This window comes from Myotis myotis, unplaced genomic scaffold (genome assembly GCF_014108235.1).
Source record: "Myotis myotis isolate mMyoMyo1 unplaced genomic scaffold, mMyoMyo1.p scaffold_m19_p_9, whole genome shotgun sequence".
NCBI classification, from domain to species: domain Eukaryota; kingdom Metazoa; phylum Chordata; class Mammalia; order Chiroptera; family Vespertilionidae; genus Myotis; species Myotis myotis.
The window spans coordinates 38289445-38313163 of record NW_023416401.1 but is presented as its reverse complement, the minus strand read 5'-3'; the positions used below and the strand labels follow the sequence as shown (position 1 = coordinate 38313163).

The 23719-nt window shown below is 43.6% G+C and overlaps 1 protein-coding gene across 1 annotated transcript; it reads left to right on the top strand.

The window, feature by feature from the left end:
- The first annotated feature begins 1096 nt into the window (after positions 1–1096).
- On the top strand, positions 1097–22675 carry CLUL1 (clusterin like 1). The gene is made up of 7 exons (XM_036320989.1): positions 1097–1241; positions 2370–2518; positions 7406–7573; positions 9410–9839; positions 14750–14887; positions 18829–19043; positions 22487–22675. The coding sequence occupies exons 1-7, from the start codon at positions 1136–1138 to the stop codon at positions 22673–22675; spliced, it is 1395 nt and encodes a 464-aa protein (XP_036176882.1). The 5' UTR covers positions 1097–1135.
- The last annotated feature ends 1044 nt before the right edge of the window (positions 22676–23719 follow it).

Sequence of the window (23719 nt, the reverse complement as noted above, 5' to 3'; positions counted from 1 at the left end):
TCATTGTTCCTAATCATGTGCACAGTGCGCCCTCTAGCGTTTCTTTCTAAGTCCTACCAAATTTTAAACCATATTCTTAATCTCAAAATGTTAGGTTAATAGGATTAAAAACTGTGTCATCAAATTCATAGAACAAGGCTAAATCCCTGACACGGATGAAAATTAAATTAGAGAAAAGTGAAGGTCCTTCAAGGAGTTGGTGGTAACCTCACTGGAGAGATACTGCAAAGTTAGTGGTAAATATATTTAAAAGTTTCATTTGCTAAATAGGGTCATAATAGAAAGAGAAGAGTTCGTTCAAATAATAGATGTAGATGTATGTAAAATATGATAACTTTTTAACTACTAGTACTGATGTTATTTTATTATTATATTTAAAAGACATTCCTAATGTTGACTAAATAATGGGAGGTTTTTGTGTGTTTGGGAAGAATTAAGGTCATCTAACGTTTTATAGATTTAACTTTATTAAAGCATACAGTTGTTTTAATTCACTTAGCTTTCCTTTGTAAAGTTTTAACCATTTGCATTTTAAGTGTTTATAATTAATGTATATGAAATTAAATCTAAAAGGAAATTTATTATCTAAGAAGAAAAACATGTAACTATGAGTGATTTATATATATTGATGGGTTTTATAACTATGAGAAAATGTGTGAGGCTGCTTTGTTTCATAAAAAAAAAAAATAAAGTTGTTTTTAAAAAAGTATTTAACCATCTAGGTGAAAACTCACTTGAGGTTCAGAATTGGAGGGGGGAAATCCCTCTGGTATATTTTAACTAATTCTGTGTTTGGGGGAGTTCACTGTCGACAAGGAAATAAAAGGGAATTTGGATTCTTTGGGGCTGTGAGCCATACTATCCGTTGCCTTACATTTCAAGCACTTCAGGTGATGCCCTTATTTAACTGTCATAAAGAATGTAAACACACTGGAGGCTGGGCTGTCTCTATTTTTTATAACTTACAGTCCAGGTTTCCTATGTCTCAGGCCTATGAACTGTCTAAAGTCATAAAGAAAAATTGACAGAAAAATGCTTTGCGTCACCATGTGTTTTCAATGGGTGCCAACAGAAACTAACCGAATGGCAGGCATTAGATGCAGGCTTCTGTTTCCTTGGCAGTGACAGCAGGAACATGAAGCTGCCACTCCTGGTGTTTATTGTGTATCTGCCATGGTTGAAAGATTGTCACTGTGCACCTACTTGGAAGGACAAAGCTGCTGTCCATGGAAGCCCGAAGGGTATGTTTAGTTTCGTTATCTGTGCCGTGTCCTGTCTACATGTCCGGCTGCACTTACAGTGATTTACAGTGGAGAGATAACCGTATTCACGACGGCCCTCTGGTTTCATGGTGAGATGTTCTCTGGGCACTCAGACCAAGTAGAAGTGACGCCGAACATCTGGATAAAAATAGAAAATTCCAATTGAGTATCTGAGAACATTCCTACATCCAGATGTTTGCTATCACACAGATAAAACTTGCCAGCTTTTTGACTGCATTTCTTGGTATCATCCAGATGTTTGGTGTCCTCGAAGCACGGTTTTAATGAACAGTGAAATTCCTTTCTAGCATTGGAAAAATTTAAACAACTAAAGTGTTCTGTGCAGTTATCCTTGAGATAGTGAGAGGATGGGTTATAATGACATTGAATCTGGTTGGTCTGTGTTCATTAACTTCTGACCTTTGCTTGATAATATATGTTTTGGGTACTTAACACTTAGAACAATTTGTGAGTTGAAACGTTGCTTTTTGGGGGAGATCTAAATTTGGAGGCAAGAATGAGGTCTTTAGGAAGCCACCTTGGCTATTGTGGAGAGAATTATAATGAACTTTATACTCACTAAGGGATTATTAAATTGGGTAAGAGATGTCCAGTAGGTTATTAAAGAATCTTGGATTAAATGAGATACTTTCTAGGTCTGATGCCTTCTGAGAAGGTAATTGAAGCTGAGAGAGAGGGAAATTGTTCACTGGGTTTGAGGTTCCCAATTGGGTATTTAACATAAATTGTGAAGAAAATTCAAACTTTTCTATAATACAAACACACTTGAGCTTTAAGTGAAAGGAATCAAATGGGTAAATGAAAACAGGCCCCGAATAAAATGGCAAAATTGAGGTTAAATGAACTCTGAGTGGTCTGGGAGCTCAGCAGTGAGGAACAGAAGGTGTTATCCATGTGGCAGCTGGGTCCACGTGGCAGCTGACAGCTAATTCATTATGATCTGCTTTCAGAGTCTGATGCTATAAAAGGACAATTAAATATCTACCTAGAAGACACGGAAAAAATGGGTGAATTCATTGTATTTTGATACAGATACATTGTAATCTGATCAGATCTCAAAGAAAAAAGCAGCAACATATCTTTTAGGTTTTTCTGAGCCTGGCGATACAGATGTTGGTGAAGAGGTGAAGAAGGCTTTGATTGGTATGAAGCAGATGAAAACCATGATGGAAAGGAGAGAGGAGGAACATACTAATCTAGTGACAACCCTGAAGAAATGCAGAGTGGAAAAACAGGTACAGTGATTGAAAATAACATCTGTTCTTAAACATATATAGACCATAAATATTGTACTTACAAGGGCAATTGATGACTTATTTATTTTCCCTAATAATAGAGTTTTTTTGGAGAGCAGCTTTTATTGAAGAAATTTTAAATGTCTTCAAAGAACATATTCCTTGTAGAATAGGCCTTTGCAGGGCTCCAGACCCAGGAATTGTGGGGACTCATCTCTGTTTGGGAATGCCGCCTTCTAAAAAATGCCTTATCCTTGGTTCCTTCTGAGTTAGAATATTGAGTCAGAAGTGTTCGGCGAGTTTTTGGCTAGATCAGTGGTCCGCCAAGTTTTTTGATCTCCTATACCTATTCCTAAAATATTTGTTAGCATTCACCCCTAAACATTATGCATATTAATTTATTTATAAATTAAAAACATGAGTTACCACCACCTACTAGTAGTTCAAGGCACAAAATACACTTAGGATGAGGTTTGTGGTTAGCTGGGGCGGGGGGGGGGGGGGGGAATGTAAGTTTGTATTTCAAATAATCCAGATATTTTGAAATATTTTAGCCCATGTGCCAGGTTTAATTAGATCGTCAGATTCTTATCTGTCACCGATAAAGAGCGCAGAACGAAGAAGTGTCAGCTCTGCCATTTGCTTCTTGTCTTGCTGAGCTGAGATTATTCATAATCTGCTGGGTTTTTAGCCTCCTGTCCAGTTAGTGAGGGCTAGTTTAGTTAAAACAGACAATAAAAACCATCATGTAACTGAGTCTTCTGAAACCCAACTCATTGCAATTGGTTGCAAGTGAACAGAGAGAGGGGACGCCAATGTCAGTGCTTCTGGGATGCGAGGACCCTCCTCCCCCAGGCTCCTCACAGGCCGAGGGCCTCGTGCACTGGTCTGACACAGCACACAACAGAGCACCAGGGTATGAAATAGTACATCAGCCTGACCATTTTTTTTAATTCAAATACCTTGACCTGACAGCTGTGGTTCAAGCCATGTACCTTGCCAACAGAGAATACACATTATATTCAAATGTCCATGGAAGATGTTAAAAATTGTCCATATGTTACAATTATGATGCTCAATACATTTCTAAATTATAGACATTGCGTGGCTCCTAGTTTAATAGCATTAACCATTAACATAACACTCAAAACAATTAAAACATTTTTTTAAAATTGTTGTCCAGTATTACCCTTTAAATCAAAGAGGAGATCAAAACTTTAACAAACAGAACTTAGGGAATGTTTTAAATGTTAACATTAAGAGGAAATTACTTTTTAAATGTGTTTTCATTAAATAATTTAAAACTCTGGTAAAATACACGGAATATAAAACTTACCATCTTCACTCCTTTTCAGCGTACAGTCCAGTAGCGTTAAGTACATTCACGTGGCTGGACAACCAATCTCCAGAATTCTTTCCATCTCACGAAACTGAAACTCTGCACTCATTAAACAACTCCCAATTTTTCCTCCCCAGAGTCAATTTTTAAATTAAAAAAATACAAATAGAAGTTCTAGTATTTCCTCCCTGCACCTGTGAAGGTGGAGGCCACTGAGTCTCAGGTGGCTGCTGGGATTCTCGCCCCCTCCCGGCACGGTGGCCTCCGGGCCAGTGAGCTATGGGAGCGGGGCTGTGAGACAAAGCTGCGGTGGCCTGTCACCCCACCTCCACCCCCACATCCTGCCGGTCCCCAGCAAGGAAAGGAGATTGCCTGACCAGCAGCCGAAAGCCCTCCTTCCTTTTGGCAGCAAGAGGAAGATTTTTAGGAAATGAAAAATAACTCCTTCCTGAGGAAAGTGTGGAAGCAAGCCTCTGAGCTTCACTCTTCCCTGGTGGGCTTGTGAGCCTGGCCACCGGGACTAATGACACCAAATGTCACTTACAGGCCACGAGTAAAACATCATCACATATGCCGGCCGGCGTGGCTCAGCGGCGATCTATGAACCAGGAGGTCACGGTTTGATTCCTGTTCAGGGCACAGGCCCCGGTTGCAGGCTCCGTCCACAGTGTGGGAGGCAGCGAATCCATGATTCTCTCTCATCATTGATATTTCTATCTCCCTCTCCCTTCCTCTATGAAATCAATAAAAATGTATTTTTAAAAATAAAATGAAATAAAACATTATCACACATACTAGCAATCCTTCCAAAACCTGGGTAAAACATTACTTTCATTTATTTACAAATGAGGAAAGTGTGGTTCGAGATGTTAACAAGTTAACCCAACACTGTCCTGAATGGCTGGGGAGAAAGTCGGCTGGTGCTTTGCCTGTGGTCCCCAGTGGCTTTGTTTTTCCCCCTTTGCCCAGCCTCCTGGCAAGCCCAGGGTGTAGTCCTATGAAGAGAATGCTCCAGCTGGGTGGGTCAAGTAAGCAGGGGTTGGTTTCAGTTCTGGCCCTAAAGAATCCTAGGACTCATAAAATTTTAATTTTTCTTTATTGTATAAAAATTCATTGAATCATACTCTTTTTAAAATATATATATATATATATATATATAATATATATATATATATTGTATTGATTTTTTACAAAGAGGAAAGGAGAACGATAGAGAGTTAGAAATATCGATGAGAGAGAAACATCGACCAGCCGCCTCCTGCACACCCCCCACTGGGGATGTGCCCGCAGCCAAGGTACGTGCCCGCAGCCAAGGTACATGCCCTTGACCGGAATCGAACCTGGGACACTTCAGTCCACAGGCCGATGTTCTATCCACTGAGCCAAACTGATTAGGGCTGAATCACATTCTTAAGATCTGGACACTCAATTAAAAAAGTTAATCTTTTAAAAGAAAAACTTGTTTAACCTTAAATCTCCTAAAATTACTTTAAACCTAGAATAGGGGAGACTTTAGACAAACTATGAATTGGTATATATGGGGTTGGTGCCCACCATATCCCAGTACTGAGCACCACCCATCCTCAGTTGACCCAGCATCATATCAATCCCCCTCCTCAGTCCCTTCCTATTAATATTCAGTGAGAACATCGGAAACTTACTAAACTGGAAAACCCTATTGGCTTAGTTTGCCCCCACTCCAGGTTCAGATGGGACTTTAATAAGCTGTAAATTACAGGAATTGATATAGACTGTCAGTGGGTGAGACATTTAGGGGGGAAATGGAAGGGATGGGCAGGGCATTCCTAAAGCAGAGGGCTACCTCCTCCATGGCAACATTTCACTGCCAAAACTTGGGACGTGATTCGGTATTAGTTTTTGTTATGCACTTGGGGGGCCAGTGGAAGAAAACTAGGAAATACTACAAATAACTTGCTTAATGCCTTGCTTGCTTATCTCACTTAATACAAAACCTTAAATGGCAGATCCTATTTTTAATTCCTATTTGCCCAAGGGCAGTGACTGTAGTTTGGAATTGGAAATATTGGGATTTAGATTTATGATGACAACAAGCAGAATATTTAAAACTGGGACTTGCTGAAACCGGTTTGGCTCAGTGGATAGAGCGTCGGCCTGCGGACTGAAGAGTCCTAGGTTCGATTCCAGTCAAGGGCATGTACCTTGGTTGCGGGCACATCCCCAGTAGGGAGTGTGCAGGAGGCGGCTGATCGATGTCTCTCCCTCTCATCGATGTTTCTAACTCTCTATCTCTCTCCCTTCCTCTCTGTAAAAAATCAATAAAATATATATTAAAAATAAATAAATAATAAATAAATAAATAAATAAATAAAACTGGGACTTGAGAAAAGCTGGTGGTATCGCTGCCTGTCAAGGTGAGGCACCCTCCCGCGGGAAGATGTAGGGCTCTAGAGCTGCTCCGCAAGGGAGATAAGAAAACCCTGTCTGGGTCACAAGGTACATTCAGCAGGCGGGGCCCTGCCCGTTCTAATGTGGGACACAGCAAATGCCACCTGGCTCAGCCTCGCAATCCTGCCATGGGGGCAGCTGAGCATGCAGGCCCAGCAAAGGAGATGCCGAAGATCGTCAGCGCCCAGGTGTTTCTTTGGGCTTCATATGCCAGAAAAGGGTGAATTCTTGTTTTTTCACTAGTTGAAGACACACACTAAATTATTTTTAAGCACAAAAAACTGCCTCCTCATGTACTTTTCACTTAGGGAAGTGGCCCTTAGCTCTGCCGCTGTCTTAGAAAGGCTGGGTCCATTACTCCCCATAATTCCCCTGAACTACACCTTGGGCGTGGAGGGAGCCTGCCGTCAGAAGTCCGCGCTTGAAGGGAGGCCAGGGGACGGGTGTGGGGGGCAGGGGGAGGTGGAGCAGCCTGAGAGGAGCTCAGGGGGCAGGGCTGAAGTTCTTATGGACTGTGTCACTTCTGCTGGGCTCCTCACCACCCAGAGCGGGACTGGCCAAGTGCAGCAAGTCGCCACAAGGGGGCGTGCTAGGGATATGGACAAGAAGAATGAAGGTGCAAAGCGTACAGCATGAGAATTATGAATAGGAAGACTTGATTTGATATACAAGACCTGCACTTTCTTGCAGAGTTAAAAACTTACAAAAATTAAAGACGGCATAACTGAAATAGATTAACGTGTCAGTTTTCTAAGCCTTAAAACTACCTTCTACAGCCCTCAAGAACTAGATATGAAGACAGACAAGTAAACATGTTACCGTTGTTCCCCAAATTAGGGACTGCATCTAGTGATGTCTGTCCCATAGCAAGCACTCAGTAAGTATCCAGTGAGTGAATAGATGAACAGATGGGCAAGCTCTTCACAGTCTTCAGTAGGAACCCATCAGTGCCCTAATTGAAGAGAAAGCTTTCTTTGGAGTAGATCTGTCGGCTGCCAGGGGCCTGAAGAAGGAATGAAGGAGTAGTCTAGAATTGGGGTATTTTTAAAGAGTGAAATCAACTAAAGTATACATAGAGTCATGAAATGCAAATAGGATGTTTGTTTCCACTTTTTCATTAGGAGGCCCTGAAACTTATGAACGAAGTTCAAGAACATTTGGAAGAGGAAGAAAGGCTGTGCCAGGAGTCTTTGACAGATTCCTGGGACGAATGCAAGTCTTGCTTGCAAAGTGACTGTGTGAGATTTTATACAACCCACCAACCTAGCTGGTCCTCTCTGGGAAATGTGGTAAGGGAATAAAAGAGTTTACGATTTTGAAGTTCTTAAGGTATCTTCTTCAACTTACTTTTAAAATTTTAATTTATATTAATACTTAGAATAGAGATGCCTGATATGCAATCTAGAATCTAAATTCATGTTTATGTATGATTCGCCTGGTCTGCACAATTTATAAGTTAGAACAGCCATTCAGTATTTGTCCCTCCCTTTAATGACACTGTGTGAATGAAACCCTAACGCTGCCTGCCTTGTATGTATTATTTGTGAACACATTCCCACTAGATTGTAAGCTCTATAAAGGCAGGGACCATACTCCGTTTATCTTCATTAAAGCGTTATAGATATCCAATAAATGTTGCTGAATTGCATTCTCAAAATAATAGTATTATAGTCTCTGATTTCAAGCTGCTTTAATTTTTTCCCCTGGAGGCCAAACATTTGAAGACGTTCTCTGCCTCCTGAATCTCTCCTTCAGTGGGCTTACCCTCCATTGGAGCTTGCACATACATGTGCACACACACACAGACAAGTGTTCCCCTTGAGCCTACCCATGCATGTCTTATAGGACTGGCATGTTTTCTTTTTTTGTCCCCTGTGGCTATCTTCTGGGCAGAGGGAATCGCAGAGGGAGGTGACCTGAATATGATGAGCTCTGCCCCACAAAAGTCTCCTACTCTATTGGCCTGAATTTCCCTTCCCCTTCACGAAGTGAGTTGAATATGAAATGGAGTGAAATTTCCCTCTGCATATTAGAGCATGCACTAATTAGAGTGTGCTCCTGGCTTGGCAGTGCCATACCCAATTATAGAGGGAACAACCCTGAGGATGATCATATGCCACATTCATTTGCCTCCACTGTTAATTGCATCTGCTCTGTTTTTATTGCCACTCTCGAATACACCAGAATATGGTGGAATAAGAACTGGCGGGAAGTCAGGAGGTTGGGAGACGGTTCCTATCTGTGCCGGTTGTGTGGTCTTATGAACATTTCTTGGCTCTTTAAAGCTTTGCTTTTATAAATGGATTCAGGTAAACAGAAGCTGGCAGAGGGAGAGGCAGATGATCCACCCAGATTACTTTTTGAGAAAGGCATGAGTCCTCTAAGAATTTCTAGAGAACTCTTTGAACCGCAGTGAGATGCTACAGCAGTGATGTTCGGTAGTTGATAAGTTCCGTAACACGCAACGTAGCAGCCATATCACTATCATATAAAGGCAATATGTTCTGCCACAAACTTAGCTGTCCCGTAGATGAAGCAGGACATGGTGTGACTGCTGGGAGCTCTCCTCCCAAGGAGCAGGGGGTTCTATAATTAGAGCGTCATTCCTTTCACTACAGCTACGAGGGCTTTGCTCACTGCAAACGAGTTGCCATCCTAAGTAACCTGTTTAGCGGTACTAGGCATCTACACTTCGGTGTGAATGTTTTGATGAGATGAGAAAGAGGAGAACATAAAGACACTAATGATAGTCCACCGAAGGGGAAAAGAGAAGAACTAAGACACTAAGATAGAGGTGAGACCAGAGCCTTCTTTGTGCCCTTGGGACCACGGCATGCCAACCACCGCCAGCCTGGGGCTTGCCAACAATCTTGAAAACTTGGCCTTGTTAGGCCTTTGATAGGCAAACATAAACCAAAAGGAATTTCAGATCCTATTTCCACCGTCAAAGTCAAAGCTCGTACCAGAGTGTTAATGAATTACCTTCCATTGAATTACCTGTTCATAGTTTGCCCAGATTTGTTCTTGCTTTAGAACTACTGTCAGTTTACTTTAAAATTTACAATAAAAAAAATAGCCCAGAAAGAAAACAAAATTCTATTCCATTTCTGTCCCCAACCCCACAGATGGGACAGTTTTTTGGGAAGATATATCAATTCCTGTTTCCTCTCCATGAAGAGAAGGAAAAAGAGCTCCCTGTCGCTGAAAAGGTCCTGGAGGAAGAGGCACAAGTGACCCAAATAGAGCACATGTTCAGCCAACTGACCGTGGACGTGAGATGTCTCTTTAACAGGAGTTTTAGCGTCTTCAAACAGATGGAGCGAGAATTTGACCAGGCTTTTCGGTCATATTTCATGGCAGACACAGATGTAATCGAGCCTTATGTTTTCCCAGCTTTATTCAAAGAGCCAACCCAAAAAGCTGATCTTGTGCAGAGCTGGGACGGTCCCGGCCTCTTCCAGCTGTTTTGTGATTTCAGCCTCTCCATTTACCGAAGTCTCAGTACCACCGTCGCTGAGACATTGAACGCCATGGAGGACTGGCCAAAACACCAAGGCAAGTATTAAAAGATTATTTTCACTTAGATGTTCATGCTAAAGTCAAGTTTTATTTAGCTGTGGGAATGCGAGACATTTCTAAGTCCTTGTACAATGTTTCTGAGAGTGGCAATTTCTGGAGAATCGAAGTTTCAGAGCCTTAGGGAAGCTTTGAACTCTGCCAAACACCATCCCTCTCCCATCCTCCTCCAGACTCTGTGGGGCTGTTCTGTCATTAAAACAAAGTTTCAAAGCTGAGGAAGAAAATGGGAGGGTGAGGACTTCGCGGGGGAAGAGGTTTCCTCCTTCATTAAGACTCATGTAGACGCTCAGCTCGATTCTGCTGGAACATCCAGGAGTTATTTAAAATCAGTCTCCTCAGCTCCCAGTGTGGTAAGAAGCCTAGTGTCACAGAAAACCAGGTCATATTTAGTGCCCTCCATGGCCTCCTCTGCATCACTACTGTAATTCCTTACATCATAACATGTATACACAAAACCCCAGAAAATGCTCACAGGCAAACCCAAAACTACAGAAATAGGAATTTCTGTAAAAGATAGGAATTGCCTTTACTGCCCTGGCTGATTGGCAAAGTGGTTAGAGCCTTGGCCCATGAACTGAGGGGGTCTCAGGTTTGATTCCTGATCAAGGGTACATACCTCAGTTGCAGGTTCCCCAGCCCCAGTAGGGGCATGTGGGGGAGGCAACCAATCCATGTGTGTGTGTCTCTCTCCCCCTCCTTCCTCCCTTCCAGTCTCTCTCAAGATCAATGGAAAAAAATATCCTTGGGTGAGGACTTAAAAAAAAAAAAAAAGAATTGCTTTCTACCAATATTGCTCATGCCCACGTCTTAATAGTTCATGTTGGAAAAACAATTCTGCTTTATGTTTCAAGGCAGAGGGGGAAAACATCTTGGGGCTTCTATAGAGCGGCTGGGACGCAGCATCTCAGCAATGAGTGGCCGCGTGGGCCAACTGCGAGATCTGTGTCTCCTTGGACTTATTTCTTACTGACCACTAGGCCAAGTAAAAGGCTGCTCCCCTCTGGCAGGAAAAATAAACTATGACAATATGAATGGACCGGGAGGACATTATGTGAAGTGAAATAAGCCAAACACAGAAGGACAAATACTGCATGCCCTCGCTTATATGCGGAATCTAAACTAGTCAAACTCTTAGAAGCAAAGAGCAGAATGGTGGTAGCCAGGTGCAGGGTGGAAGGGGAAATGTTGGTCAAAGGGAATAAAGTTTCTGTTAAATACCATGAGTAAGCCCTAGAGATCTATTGCATAGCATGCTGCCCATAGTTAACAATACTCTATTGGACACTTTGAAAAATTGCTAAGAGGGTAGCTTTTATATTAAGAGTTCTTGATAATAACAACAATAATAATGATAATAATAAATAAGAGAGCAGGAGAAAATTTTTTTTGAGTTGATGGTTAATTTTATGGCATAGATTGTGAGGATGATTGCATGTGTGTATACTTATTTCCAAACTCATCAGCTTGTACATGTTATTATATACAGATTTTTGTATGTAGGAAAAAAGGGGCTCCTTCTAGCTGACTATTTTCCAATTATATCAGCCGTCACTGGCAACATTTGAATCAAATTCTCCAAGTTGCCCTGACATTGCATAGCAGGCCTCTATGGAGGAGGGGCTTCCCTCACACTGTCAGAAGCTGCAGCCAGGAAAAACGCATTACATCCTTCCCGTCCCATTGTTCCTTGAGAGAACAGCCATCGTTACTGGAATTCCCATCAGGTTCTATTTCAGGGTCTGGTGGACTTTTCTGGTAAGTCAGGTATTTCATCTGGTATTCCATTCTGAGATTCCAAGTTCACCAAATATTCAGGACAACATAAGGACAACACACTAAATATATCAATGCGGGGATGATATTGGATAAGTTTTGCCTGCATTTTTATATAGCTATCAATTGTCTTGGAATAACAGTCCAATGATAAAGAACATGTTCATTGAAACAAAATTATGCCCTCCTCCTACCCTAGCTTTCACTTTGTGTAGCAATCTTACACATGAGTTGCTACATTCAAATGTGCACAAGAGTACTAGTAACTCAGACCGTTGAAATCTAAACAATTTCCTAACCACTGCAACTCCCTCCTCCACCACCAACTCAGAATGTGTGTTTCCACCAATCTGCAAGAGGGTCCTCCCCATTCACACACTCTGGCACCAGCCCCTACTCTCAGCTGGCTCCTGGGCCCCCTTCTCCCTGCCCCTCAAACCACCTTCACCTCAGTGGTAACTTGAAGATCCAGGGTCCCCCATAAATGCAAAAATTAAAAACAAAAGCAAAATAGCCAGTGTTATACCTTTATACTCTTCCTTCTCCATAAACCCTACCCTAACCAGATGGTATGCAGCAAGCTCAACAAAGTAAACATTCTCTTCCCAGAACACATGAGGCTATTTATTAAAAATTAGAGGCCTGGTGCACAACATTCATGCACTGGGTGAGTGGGGGTCCCCTCAGCCCGCCTGCACCCTCTCATAGTCTGGGACTCCTTGGGGGATGTCCAACTGCCGGCTTAGGCCCACTCGTGAGGAGCAGGCCTAAGCTGGCAGTTGAACATCCCCTGAGGAGTCCTTAGCGTTGCTGTGGAAGTGGGAGGGGCTCCCACCACCACCACCACCGCTGCACTCGCCAGCCATGAGCCTGGCTTCTGGCTGAGCAGCACTCTCCTTGTGGGAGCACACTGAGCACCAGGGGGCAGCTCCTGCATTGAGCGTCTGCCCCCTGGTGGTCAGTGTGCATCATAGAGAGCAGTCATTCTGCTCTTCAGTCAATTTGCATATTAGGGTTTTCTTATATAAGATAGGCAGGCAGGGGCTGGAGGATATTTACATGTGGTTTCCATCACTTTTCTGGACAGGTGGTAAGTGAAAAGTAAACCTATGGCCTCTAGAAAATCCATCTAATGAGAAGACTTTTTTTTAAAAAATATTTTTTCCACTGTATGTTTACTTACTGATATTTTATCTTTTTTTTAAATTTATTTTATTGATTTTTTTACAGAGAGGAAGGGAGAGGGATAGAGAGTTAGAAACATTGACCAGCTGCCTCCTGCACACCCCCTACTGGGGATGTGCCTGCAACCAAGGTACATGCCCCTGACCGGAATCGAACCTGGGACCCTTCAGTCCGCAGGCCAACGCTCTACCCACTGAGCCAAACCGGTTAGGGCTATTTTTATTATTTTTTAAAGATATATTTTTATTGATTTCAGAGAGGAAGGGAGAGGGAGAGAGATATAGAAACATCAATGATGAGAGAGAATCATTGATTCGAGAAGACATTTTGAACTTTGCTCCTTTTTTAAATATATATATATATATATATATATATATATATATATATATATATATTTTCCTTTTATTGATTTCAGAGAGGAAGGGAGAGGGAGAGGGAGAGGGAGAGGGAGAGGGAGAGGGAGAGGGAGAGGGATAGAAACATAAATGATGAGAGAGAATCACTGATTGACTGCCTCTTGCACACCCACTACTGGGGATTGAGCCCACAACCCAGGCATGTGCCCTGACCGGGAATTGAATCTTGTCATCCTGTTTCATAGGTCAATGCTCAACTACTGAGCCATGCCAGCTAGGTAAGAAATAGACATTTAAAATACATATATTTTAATGTGCTGGATATATATATATATATTATTGATTTCATAGAGGAAAGGAGAGGAAGAGATAGAAACATCAATAATGAGAATCACTGATCGGCTGCCTCCTGCATGCCCCACACTGGGGATCTAGCCTGCAACCCGGGATCATGCCCTGACCGGGAATCAAACAATGACCTCCTGGTTCACAGGTTGATGCTCAACCACTGAGCCATGCTGAACGGACAAGAAACAGACATTTTTAATATCTTTGAAACTACAACATATTTCACAATATGGCTTTAAAAAATTAAAATAATTATTAAAATTTTAAAATACAAATCTAAAGAGAAAAGTGGCTTACAATTCCCTATATTTAAAAAAATATATCTTTATTGATTTCAGAGAGGAAGGGAGAGGGGGAGAGAGAGAGACATAAACATCAATGATGAGAGAGAATCATTGATCAGCTGCCTCCAGTACGCCTCACACTGGGTATCGAGCCCACAACCGAGGCATATGCCCTGATCCAGAATGGAACCATGACCTCCTGGTTCCTAGGTCAATGCTCAACCACTGAGCCACTCGGGCCAGGCACAATCCCCTATTTAGTTAACCCCACTGACATCAGAAATAATAGTGATAAGAATAAGCTAAATTTAAAAGAATTCATATATACAAAGAAACAAAACTAATGAAAGCTGTCCTCTCCTACCCCATCAAGTCTCTCTCTGAACAACAGTTACCATTAATAATTCCTCATGATTCCTTCCAGAAAATAAAATTCTTTCTGGGGGTGGAGCAAAGGGAGTGTACTCATAATGATGAGTAATAATAATTTGTGATGAGATTGCTGAATTAGAGGATATATACAACTTTCAATAGATATCAAATTGTCTTAGCATGTGGTTGCACCAACATGCACTCCTCTGATTAAGTACAGGAAGACGATTTTGAAAGCACCGGTAAGAAAAAGAAATGGCGCCGAAACTGGTTTGGCTCAGTGGATAGAGCGTCGGCCTGCAGACTGAAAGGTTCCAGGTTCGATTCCGGTCAAGGGCATGTACTTTGGTTGCGGGCACATCCCTAGTGGGGGATGTGCAGGAGGCAGCTGATCAATGTTTCTCTCTCATCAATGTTTCTAACTCTCTCTCTCCCTTCCTCTCTGTAAAAAATCAATAAAATATATTTAAAAAAAAAAAAAGAAAAGAAAAAGAAATGGCATTGTTATCCACTCCCTGAAAGCACAGACTGTAATGACACTGACGTGTAAATGCTGTGTTACCTGCAGACGCTGACCCTGGAGGCCTGAGTTCAAAGACAGTGCCTGTGCGGGACAGAGGATTGTGTGGAGAACTTGGCCAGAATTCATCAGAATGTTTCCACTGTCATGCAAGATGCCAAAAATGTCAGGATTATCTATGGGAAGGTAAATAATTATTATTTTCTCAGGGTTTCAACAGTATTCTGGTCAGAGGTAAAAACAAAACAAAACACAAAAACTCACTTTTACAAGCATCGTGGATTTATTTGCTTCCCTTCAAGCACTTTTTTTAGCGAGCTCATCTCCAGATGGAGGTGCTCAGTGTAGTTTATAAACTTCTATTATTAAAAAGTAGGTAAAATCACTCTTTCCCTTTTTTAAAATTCCCTCCCTGTTCCTGTGCAAGTTTTTATGGTTGAAGACCAAACCAACACAACTGTGTGCAAAAGAGAACTAGGAACAAATTAGGACAACTCCTTCTTTCTTGCTGCAAAAAAAAAAAAAAAAAAAGAAAAGAAAAACCCCACCGATGAAGGCAATCTTCCCCTTAAGAAAGCCAAGTTTTAGCCAAGTGACTTCTCTTTTCTTTTGGAAAGTGGCACTAACTTTTCCCATTTGGCGGGTTAATTACTAATTGGTATTTTTTTAAATTAAATCTTTATTGTTCAGATTATTACAGTTGTTCCTCTTTTTTCCCCCCATAGCTCCCCTCCACCCAGTTCCCACCCCATCCTCTGCCCTTACCCACCCCTCGCCACTGTCCTCATCCATAGGTGTACGATTTTTTTCCAGTCTCCTCCCGCACCCCCCACACCCCTTTCCCCCGAGAATTGTCAGTCCACTCCCTTTCTATGCCTCTGATTCTATTATATTCACCATTTTATTCTGTTCATCAGATTATTTATTCACTTGATTTTTAGATTCACTTGTTGATAGATATGTATTTGTTGTTCATAATTTTTATCTTTACCTTTTTCTTCTTCCTCTTCTTAAAGAATACCTTTCAGCATTTCATATAATACTGGTTTGGTGGTGATGAACTCCTTTAGCTTTTTCTTATCTGTGAAGCTCTTTATCTGACCTTCAATTCTGAATGATAGCTTTGCTGGGTAAAGCAATCTTGGTTGTAGGTTCTTGGCATTCATCACTTTGAATATTTCTGCAGTGGGAGAACTTCTGTGCTGGAGACACCCCTCTGGGGCTAGACTTGCTTCAATGGGGCTTTGGTGCTCACTGAATCTTCCCCCTGAGTGTGTCTTTTATGGTTCCACAGAGCTGCAAACTGGATGGTCCCACTCTGACCTCTGGGCTTCCTGGCTCCTGGATCTCTAGGGAGGTGCTAATCTAGCCTTTGCCTGAGGCTATCCAGCAAAAGTCTCCCTGCAGGGCTTGGGCGGGGCGGGTCCCACGGGATCAACAGGGCGGGGTTAGCAATTATGGCTGCTCTCAGTCTTGCCCTCAGAGGCTCTGCTTCTCAGTGTCCCAGTAATTGCTGCAAGCCCCACGGAGAGAAAGCTGCCCTAGGGTTCTGAGCGATGCCAGACAGTCCCGCTTCTCCCGTATGAGTCTGGGTCCCTAGAGACTCGCCCGGAGCTGGAGCTCAGAGTCTGAGACTCCCTCCCGATTGAAAACAACAACCACGCCCTCAGCCGCCAGCCCGCTCCGCATGCACTCCACACCTTAGTATTTTACTTCAGCACTGCGCCTCCTCTGAGTCTCGGTATGTTTTACTCTTTCCTCCTAGTTGTAGAACTTCCACTCAGCCAGCCTTCCTGCGGTTCTGGATGATGTCCGTTCCGTCTTTTAGTTGTATTTTTGAAGTGGTTGTTTGAGGCAGCAAACTCCGGTGTTTACCTATGCCGCCATCTTGGTTTCTCTCTCCACTTTGAATATTTCTTGCCACTCCCTTCTGGCCTGCATAGTTTCTATTGAGAAATCAGCTGACAGTCGTATGGATACTCCCTTGTAGGTAACTAACTGTTTTTCTCTTGCTGCTTTTAAGATTCTCTCTTTGTCTTTTGCTTTTGGCATTTTAATTATGATGTGTCTTGGTGTGGTCCTCTTTGGATTCCTCTTGTTTGGGGTTCTCTGCGCTTCCTGGACTTGTAATTCTATTTCTTTCACCAGGTAGGGGAAGTTTTCTGTCATTATTTCTTCAAATAGGTTTTCAATATCTTGCTCTCTCTCTTCTTCTGGCACCCCCATAATTCAGATGTTGGTACGCTTGAAGTTGTCCCAGAGGCTCCTTACACTATCTTCATATTTTTGGATTCTTTTTTCTTTTTGTTTTTCCAGTTGGGTGTTTTTTGCTTCTTCGTATTTCAAATCTTTGACTTGATTCTTGCGATCCTCCAGTCTGCGGTTTGATCTCTGTATAATATTCTTTATTTAAGTCAGTGTATGCTTAATTTCTGGTTGGTCCTTTTTCATATCCTCGAGGGTCTCACTAGATTTATTGAGGATCTCACTAAATTTATCGGCGGTTTCTAGAAAATTCTTGAAAAACCTTATAACCATGGTTTTGAACTCTATATCCAGTAGTTTGCTTTCCTCCATTTCTGTCACTTGTGACCTGTTTTTTTGTCTCCGCATTTTTTATGCTTCCCTGTGTTGGTAGAGTGGTTTTGTGTGCTAGGTGTCCTATAGGGCCCAGTGGCTCAGCCTCCCCAGTTACCTGAGGTGGACACTCTTGGTGCCTCCCTTTGTGCACAGTCTTGTTGTAGTTAAGCCTTGATTGTTGTAGGTATCACTGGGAGGAATTGACCTCCAGGCCAATTGGCTGTGAGAATCAGCTGTATCTATTGTGGGAGAACTTCTGTGCTAGAGACACCCTTATGGGGCAAGACTTGCTTCAGTGGGGCTTTGGTGCTCACTGAGTCTTCCCCCTGAATGTGTCCCTTGTGGATATGAGGAGTTGTAATCTGGATGGTCCCACTCTGACCACTGGGTACACTGGCTCTTGGATCTCTAAGGAGGTGCTAATTTAGCCTCTTCCTGAAGCTACCCAGCAGGAGCTACAGAGAGATCTACAGATTCCTCTTCTTTGTTTGGGGTTTGGAGGTGCCTAGATGAGGCCCAGCTGTGAAGCAATGCAAGCTCCTGTGAGGCCCTGGGCCTTCTTTTGGATGTTCTTGGTCTCTCTGACCCAGCTGCAGTTTTTTAGGTAATTTTAGATTGCAAAGGCCCAGGCCATTCATATGCAAAAGCCTCTGAGCACAGCTTGGGTGGGGTGGGGTGTCAGGGAACCAACAGGGTGGAGCAAACAGCTATGGCTGATCCTCAGTCCTGCCCTAAGAGGCCCGGGGGTCTCAGTGTCCCGCAGTAATCGCTGCAAGCACCTCTGAGAGGAAGCCGCCCTCGAGTTCCGACTGATGCCAGACAGTCCAGTTTCTCCCCGTATGAATCTGGGTCCCCAGAGACTTGCCCGGAACTGGAGTTCAGAGCAGTCGGGAGCTTGAGACTCCCTCCCAATTTAAAAAGACAACTACAGATAATCTTTACACAATATTAACCCACTCATCAGCACACCTATATAAGCTCCTATAACACTGTTACTATTCGGATGGGCTGTTAGGCAATAATAACAAAGAACTGGAGGATCTTAGTGGCTTGTAAACACAAAGGTTTGCTAGTATTGCTCACTCTACAGCGTGTCAGTTACAGTTTGAGCGAGGTCCTGCTCCACATCTCCTCACTAGGATGACAGAGCCTCCACCGCCGGGAACATGGTAAATCCCAAACTGTCCTCAAAGGCTTCCTCCCAAAGCGAGACACATCTCTTTGAAGAAGGTTGTGCTCGACTTCAAAGTGGCAGGAAGTGTGTTCCCCCACGTGTCCTGATTAGAATATCAGTGAGCAGCCCTAATGGCTTTCGGAGACAGCACAGAAAGAAGGAAAAGGAAGAGTAACATCTGTTAAGCCTACATTGTACACTGCGTGATCAGGCATTTTACATTATTCATTCCCGCCCATTTTACTTCGTTGAAAACTCACTCAAGGTCAAAAGGCTGGAAATGGAAAGCTAACGGGCTAGGGTTAGACTCACATCACCTAACTCCAAATGTCATGGACCTTTTCCTTTACCGCATGACTTTCTTCTTTGTTAGACTGTCCTGGTGTACCTGAACTGCACACAAAAGTAGATGAGGCCCTTAAGTTGGTCAACATATCCGATCAGCAGTACGTGCAGATTCTCCAGGTGACTCAACATCATCTGGAGGACACGGCGTATCTGATGGAGAAGATGAGAGAGGAGTTTGGCTGGGTGACTGAACTGGAAAACCAGACTCTAGGAACTGAGAACACCTTCAGTTCCAGAAAGGTAATGGAGGACCCAAGAACAGATATGGAGATTACATGTGCATATGTTGATTCTTCTGTTGATTTGTGTATTTGAAAAAAAACTGTAGGAGGCTATTCATGTTTCCATTGTGATTATATTCAGGCTAACCTGATATAATGTAGTGCACGTGGTCTTTAGAAAACGGAAAACTCAAGAAAGAAAACCAATTTAAAACACAAAATACTTGGTAATCTAGAGATGGCCAATTCTGCTTAGAGCTGTGGTGCTATAACTGATACAGGTAACCTTGAAGAAACTTGGCCAACATGCCCTAGCCAGTTTGGCTCAGTGGATAGAGCACTGGCCCGCAGACAGAAGGGTCCCAGGTTTGATTCCAGTCAAGGGCACATACCTTGGTTGCAGGTTCCCCAGCCCTGGTTGGGGTACGTGCAGGAGACAACCAATCGATGTGTCTCTCTCACATCGATGTTTCTCTCTGTCTCTCCCTCTCCCTTCCACTCTCTCTAAAAATCAATGGAAAAATATCCTCTGGTGAGGATTAATAAATAAATAAATAAATAAATAAATAAATAAATAAATAAATAAATAAATCTTGGTCAATATGGCTCAGATTCAGCAACTTGAGTCCAAAAGCTAACTCAGAAACTAGCCAGCTGAGTAAATTTGGGAAAATTCCTCAACTTCTCCAGGCCTCAGTTTTTCTACCTGAAAGATGGGACTAATAATAGCTGCTTTAAAATGTACATCTGTAAAGCGATTAGTATAGGTCCCTTATACAAAGCAAGAGCTCTGTAAATTATAGCTCTTATTAGTTTTTTACATAATAAGCTGCTAAATCACCTTGAAAATTAAACATATACACTAACCTTTACATAAAAACATATTGCCATGGATTTATACCATGTCTCTCACATTCAATCAGTAACTCCTTTTATATGATATACTAGAGGCCCGGTGCACAAAAATTTGTGCACTCGGGGGGGAGGGGTGTCCCTCAGCCTGGCCTGTGCCCTCTCGCAGTCTGGGACCCTTCGGGAGATAACCACCTGCTGGCTTAGGCCTGCTCCCGGGTGGCAGAGGGCAGGCCCAATCCCTAGGTGCAGCCCCTGGTCGGGCTCAGAGCAGGGCCAATTGGGGAGTTGGGGCACCGGCCCCTGTCATGCACAGAGCAGGGCGGATTGGGAGGTTGCAATGCCACCCTCAGTCACGCTCAGGGTAGGGCCGATTGGGGGGTTGGAGCACCGCCCCCTGTCACACTCAAGGCAGGGTCAATGGGGAGGTTGTGGCGCCACCCCCTGTCACGCACAGAGCAGGGCCCATCAGGGGGTTGAGGAGCTCCCCCCTGTCACTCACAGAGCAGGGCGGATCAGGGGGTTGGGGCGCCGCCACTGTCACACCCAGGGCAGGGCCGATGGGGAGGTTATGGCTCTACCCCGTCACAGTGCAGGGCCCGCGGGGGGGAGGAGGGGTTGGGGCGCCGCACCCTGTCACACACAGAGCCGCAGGGTGATCAGGGGGTTGGAGAGCTCCCCCCTGTCACACACAGAGCAGGGTCAATCAGGGGGTTTGGGCGCTGCCCCCTGTCACACTGATCCCGGTGCCGGGAGGCCTCGCGGCTCCGCTGATCCCGGTGCTGGGAGGCATATTACCCTTTTACTATATAGAATAGAGGCCTGGTGCATGGGTGGGGGCTGGCTGGTTTGGCCGGAAGGGTGTCCTGGATCAGGGTGGGGGTCCCCACTGGGGTGCCTGGCCAGCCTGGGTGAGGGGATGATGGCTGTTTGCAGCTGGTCACACACCCTTCAGGGTGGGGGTCCCCACTGGGGTGCCTGGCCAGTCTGGGTGAGAGGCTGAGGGCTGTTTTCAGGCTGGGACTGAAGCTCCCAACTGCTCCTTTTTTTCTTTTTATTCTGGGCCAGCTTTAGCTCTGGGTCCAGCTCTGAGGCCTCAGCTGCTGAAAGTAGGTATCTGGTTTGTTTAGGTTCTATAATCGAAACTCTGTATCAACTCCAGCTCTGAGATCCCAGCTCGCTGAAAGCTGGTTTCTGGGGTTTTGTTTAGCTTCTATATTTGTTACAATGTTTCTAAAACTGCAGGCTCAGAGGCCAGCAAGGCAGGCGGGGAACGTTGGTTTCCTCTGTCACTGAAGCAAGCAAGCCTCATGTTAGTTTCAAGCTGCCTGGCTGCCGGCCGCCATCTTGGCTGGCAGTTAATTTGCATATCGCCCTGATTAGCCAATGGGAAAGGTAGCGGTCATATGCTAATTACCATGTTTCTCTTTTATTAGATAGAATAACAGTGACTACATTTCTTTCCTGGCTACCCTTGCCCTGCCACACACAGTACGTTAATAAACAAAGGAGGCAGGTTAAGCAATTCCTGGTGAGGTTAGTATTAACAGGTTCTTAAAAAGACCTGGATACAAAAATCACTGGACAGAGCCATTGAAGGTGCAATATTTTGGGCAGCATGTAATGCTGGTGACCTGTCCCGATCTCTGGGGATCCAGCTACCAGCTCCGGCAGGTGCTGCTGCTAACTGCCAGCCTGCACCTTCTCCAAAGCATTGTCCTTGGGGCTATTTATGGTCCAGAGCTCCCTGCAGGATCAGGCTGCGGCTAGAGGTCACCTGAGGCCACATCCTCGACTGGCTTCTCCCTCTTCTCAATCTTGCTTGCCTCATCCCCTTAAAAGTTTCATCTCACCAGGCTGGTGTGGCTCCGTGGTTGAGAATCGACCCATGAACCAAAAGGTCACTGGTTCAATTCCCGGTCAGGGCACATGCCCAGGTTGCTTAATATTTTGCTTTAATTTATTTATAAGGGATTTTATTTGAAAAAAAAAAAAGTCAAAGAGTTCTCTTAAGATTACATCAAGTTGCATATCAGAAAAATTTAATTTAAAGTGTTAAAGTCAAAGTATATGCACTTGAGAATTCATTAAGACAGCAACTATCATGCATTTCAGATTACTGGTTCTTATAAAAACCACACGCACATGTATAAAACTTGGTGCATCATGTTAATGTTTGTGGCACAGTCAGTCGCACTCACCAAATGTTCCATTTGCTCACTCACATTTCCAGCTTCTCTTACAGTTAAGTGGTGCCAGGTGGCAAGTTCTGGCCAAGGAAATGTGAACAAAATGGCAAGTGTTATTTCTAGTCTGAGATAGAGTGAAGGGTCTCTTTCTCTACTGAGGCCACAAAGAAAGCCACGTGTTCCATATGCTACAGCTAGAAGATGACATACCTCTGTCAATGAGGGTCCTGAGTGTCTAGTACAGAGTCCATAATGGACATGTTGCATGAGTGAGAAATAATTTTTGTGGTATGAAATCGCTGGAATATTGGGGCAAATTTGTTACCTCAGCACAACCTATCTTATCCTAATGTGGTATTAAATTAATCCTGACTGTGCACTGGGATTTAGTGATCTTTTACTGTTTATTCCTTCTTCTCAGGTAGTTCCAGGTGTTCACCAAGGAAACGTTTCCAAACAAGATGAAACGATGATAGACTTAAGCATTCTGCCTACCCCCAATGTCACACTCAAGATCCCTCTTGAAGAAAGTTCTGAGAGTTCTAACTTTGTTAGCTATGTGCTGGAAAAAGCTGTACAGCATCTTAAGGAACATTTTAAAACTTGGTAAGCAGAGTGTCTGATTAGGAATGCTTTGTTAACAGACATAGATGATTCATAAAAGGAAAAAAACAAAACTAGTTTTAAAATAACTGGAAAATATGCTAAACCTCATTAATAACAAAGACAAAATAGCATTTTTTTGCCTATCAAATTTGCAGATTAGAAAAAAAATATACAAAGTTCCGATAGGAATGTGATGAAATGGGAATTCTTATATGTTATTGGTGGGAATATAAATTGTTTCTGCCTTTTTAAAAAGCTGCATGACTATGCATGTCAAAAACCATAAGGTTTCTTTTTGATACAATAATTGCACTTCTGGAATCAATCCTAAGGAATAATCTAAATTTGATTAAAAGTCCTCCCCCTCCCCCCTACAGTCCTGGCTAGGTGGCTCAGTTGGTTGAAGCATTGTCCTGTACACCAGAAGATTGCCAGTTCAATTCCTGGTCCAGACACATGGCTAGGTCACAGGTTCTATCCCCAGTAGGTGTGGGAGGCAACTGATTGATGTTTCTCTCTCACACATCAATGTTTTTCTCTTTTCCCCCCGCCCCTCTCTAAAATCAATTTTTAAAAAAATTCTTGGGTGAGGACTAAAAAAAAAGTGCCCCCTACCCCAAGATCTATATTTGCAAAATCATTTAAGACTAGAGACCCAGTGCATGAAATTCGTGCATGGGTTTGGTCCCTAAGCCTGGCCAGAGATCAAAGCATGAGCATCTGGCGTGGAAGGGCAGGTTCCCAGCTGACCTCTGGGCCCTGGGTAGCACCTGGGCCTCTGGGTCCCCACACGCCTCCTCTGCCTGAATCATAGCGCCCGAGTCCCCATGTGGAGATATGGTGAATGCGGCAGGATGCCACGGGCTGGGGTGCAGTGTGGGCCTCTGGGCCAACCAGTGGCGCTGCACAGAAGCCAGGCAGGCAGTGTGCTCTCTCCCGGCCAGCCTCGCAGACTGGCTCCTGCATGAATCCACGGGGAGCCCAACCAGGCCCTGAAGATGGGCACTGGTCAGGTGTGCTAGGGTGAGGCAGAGACGAAGGGCGGTGA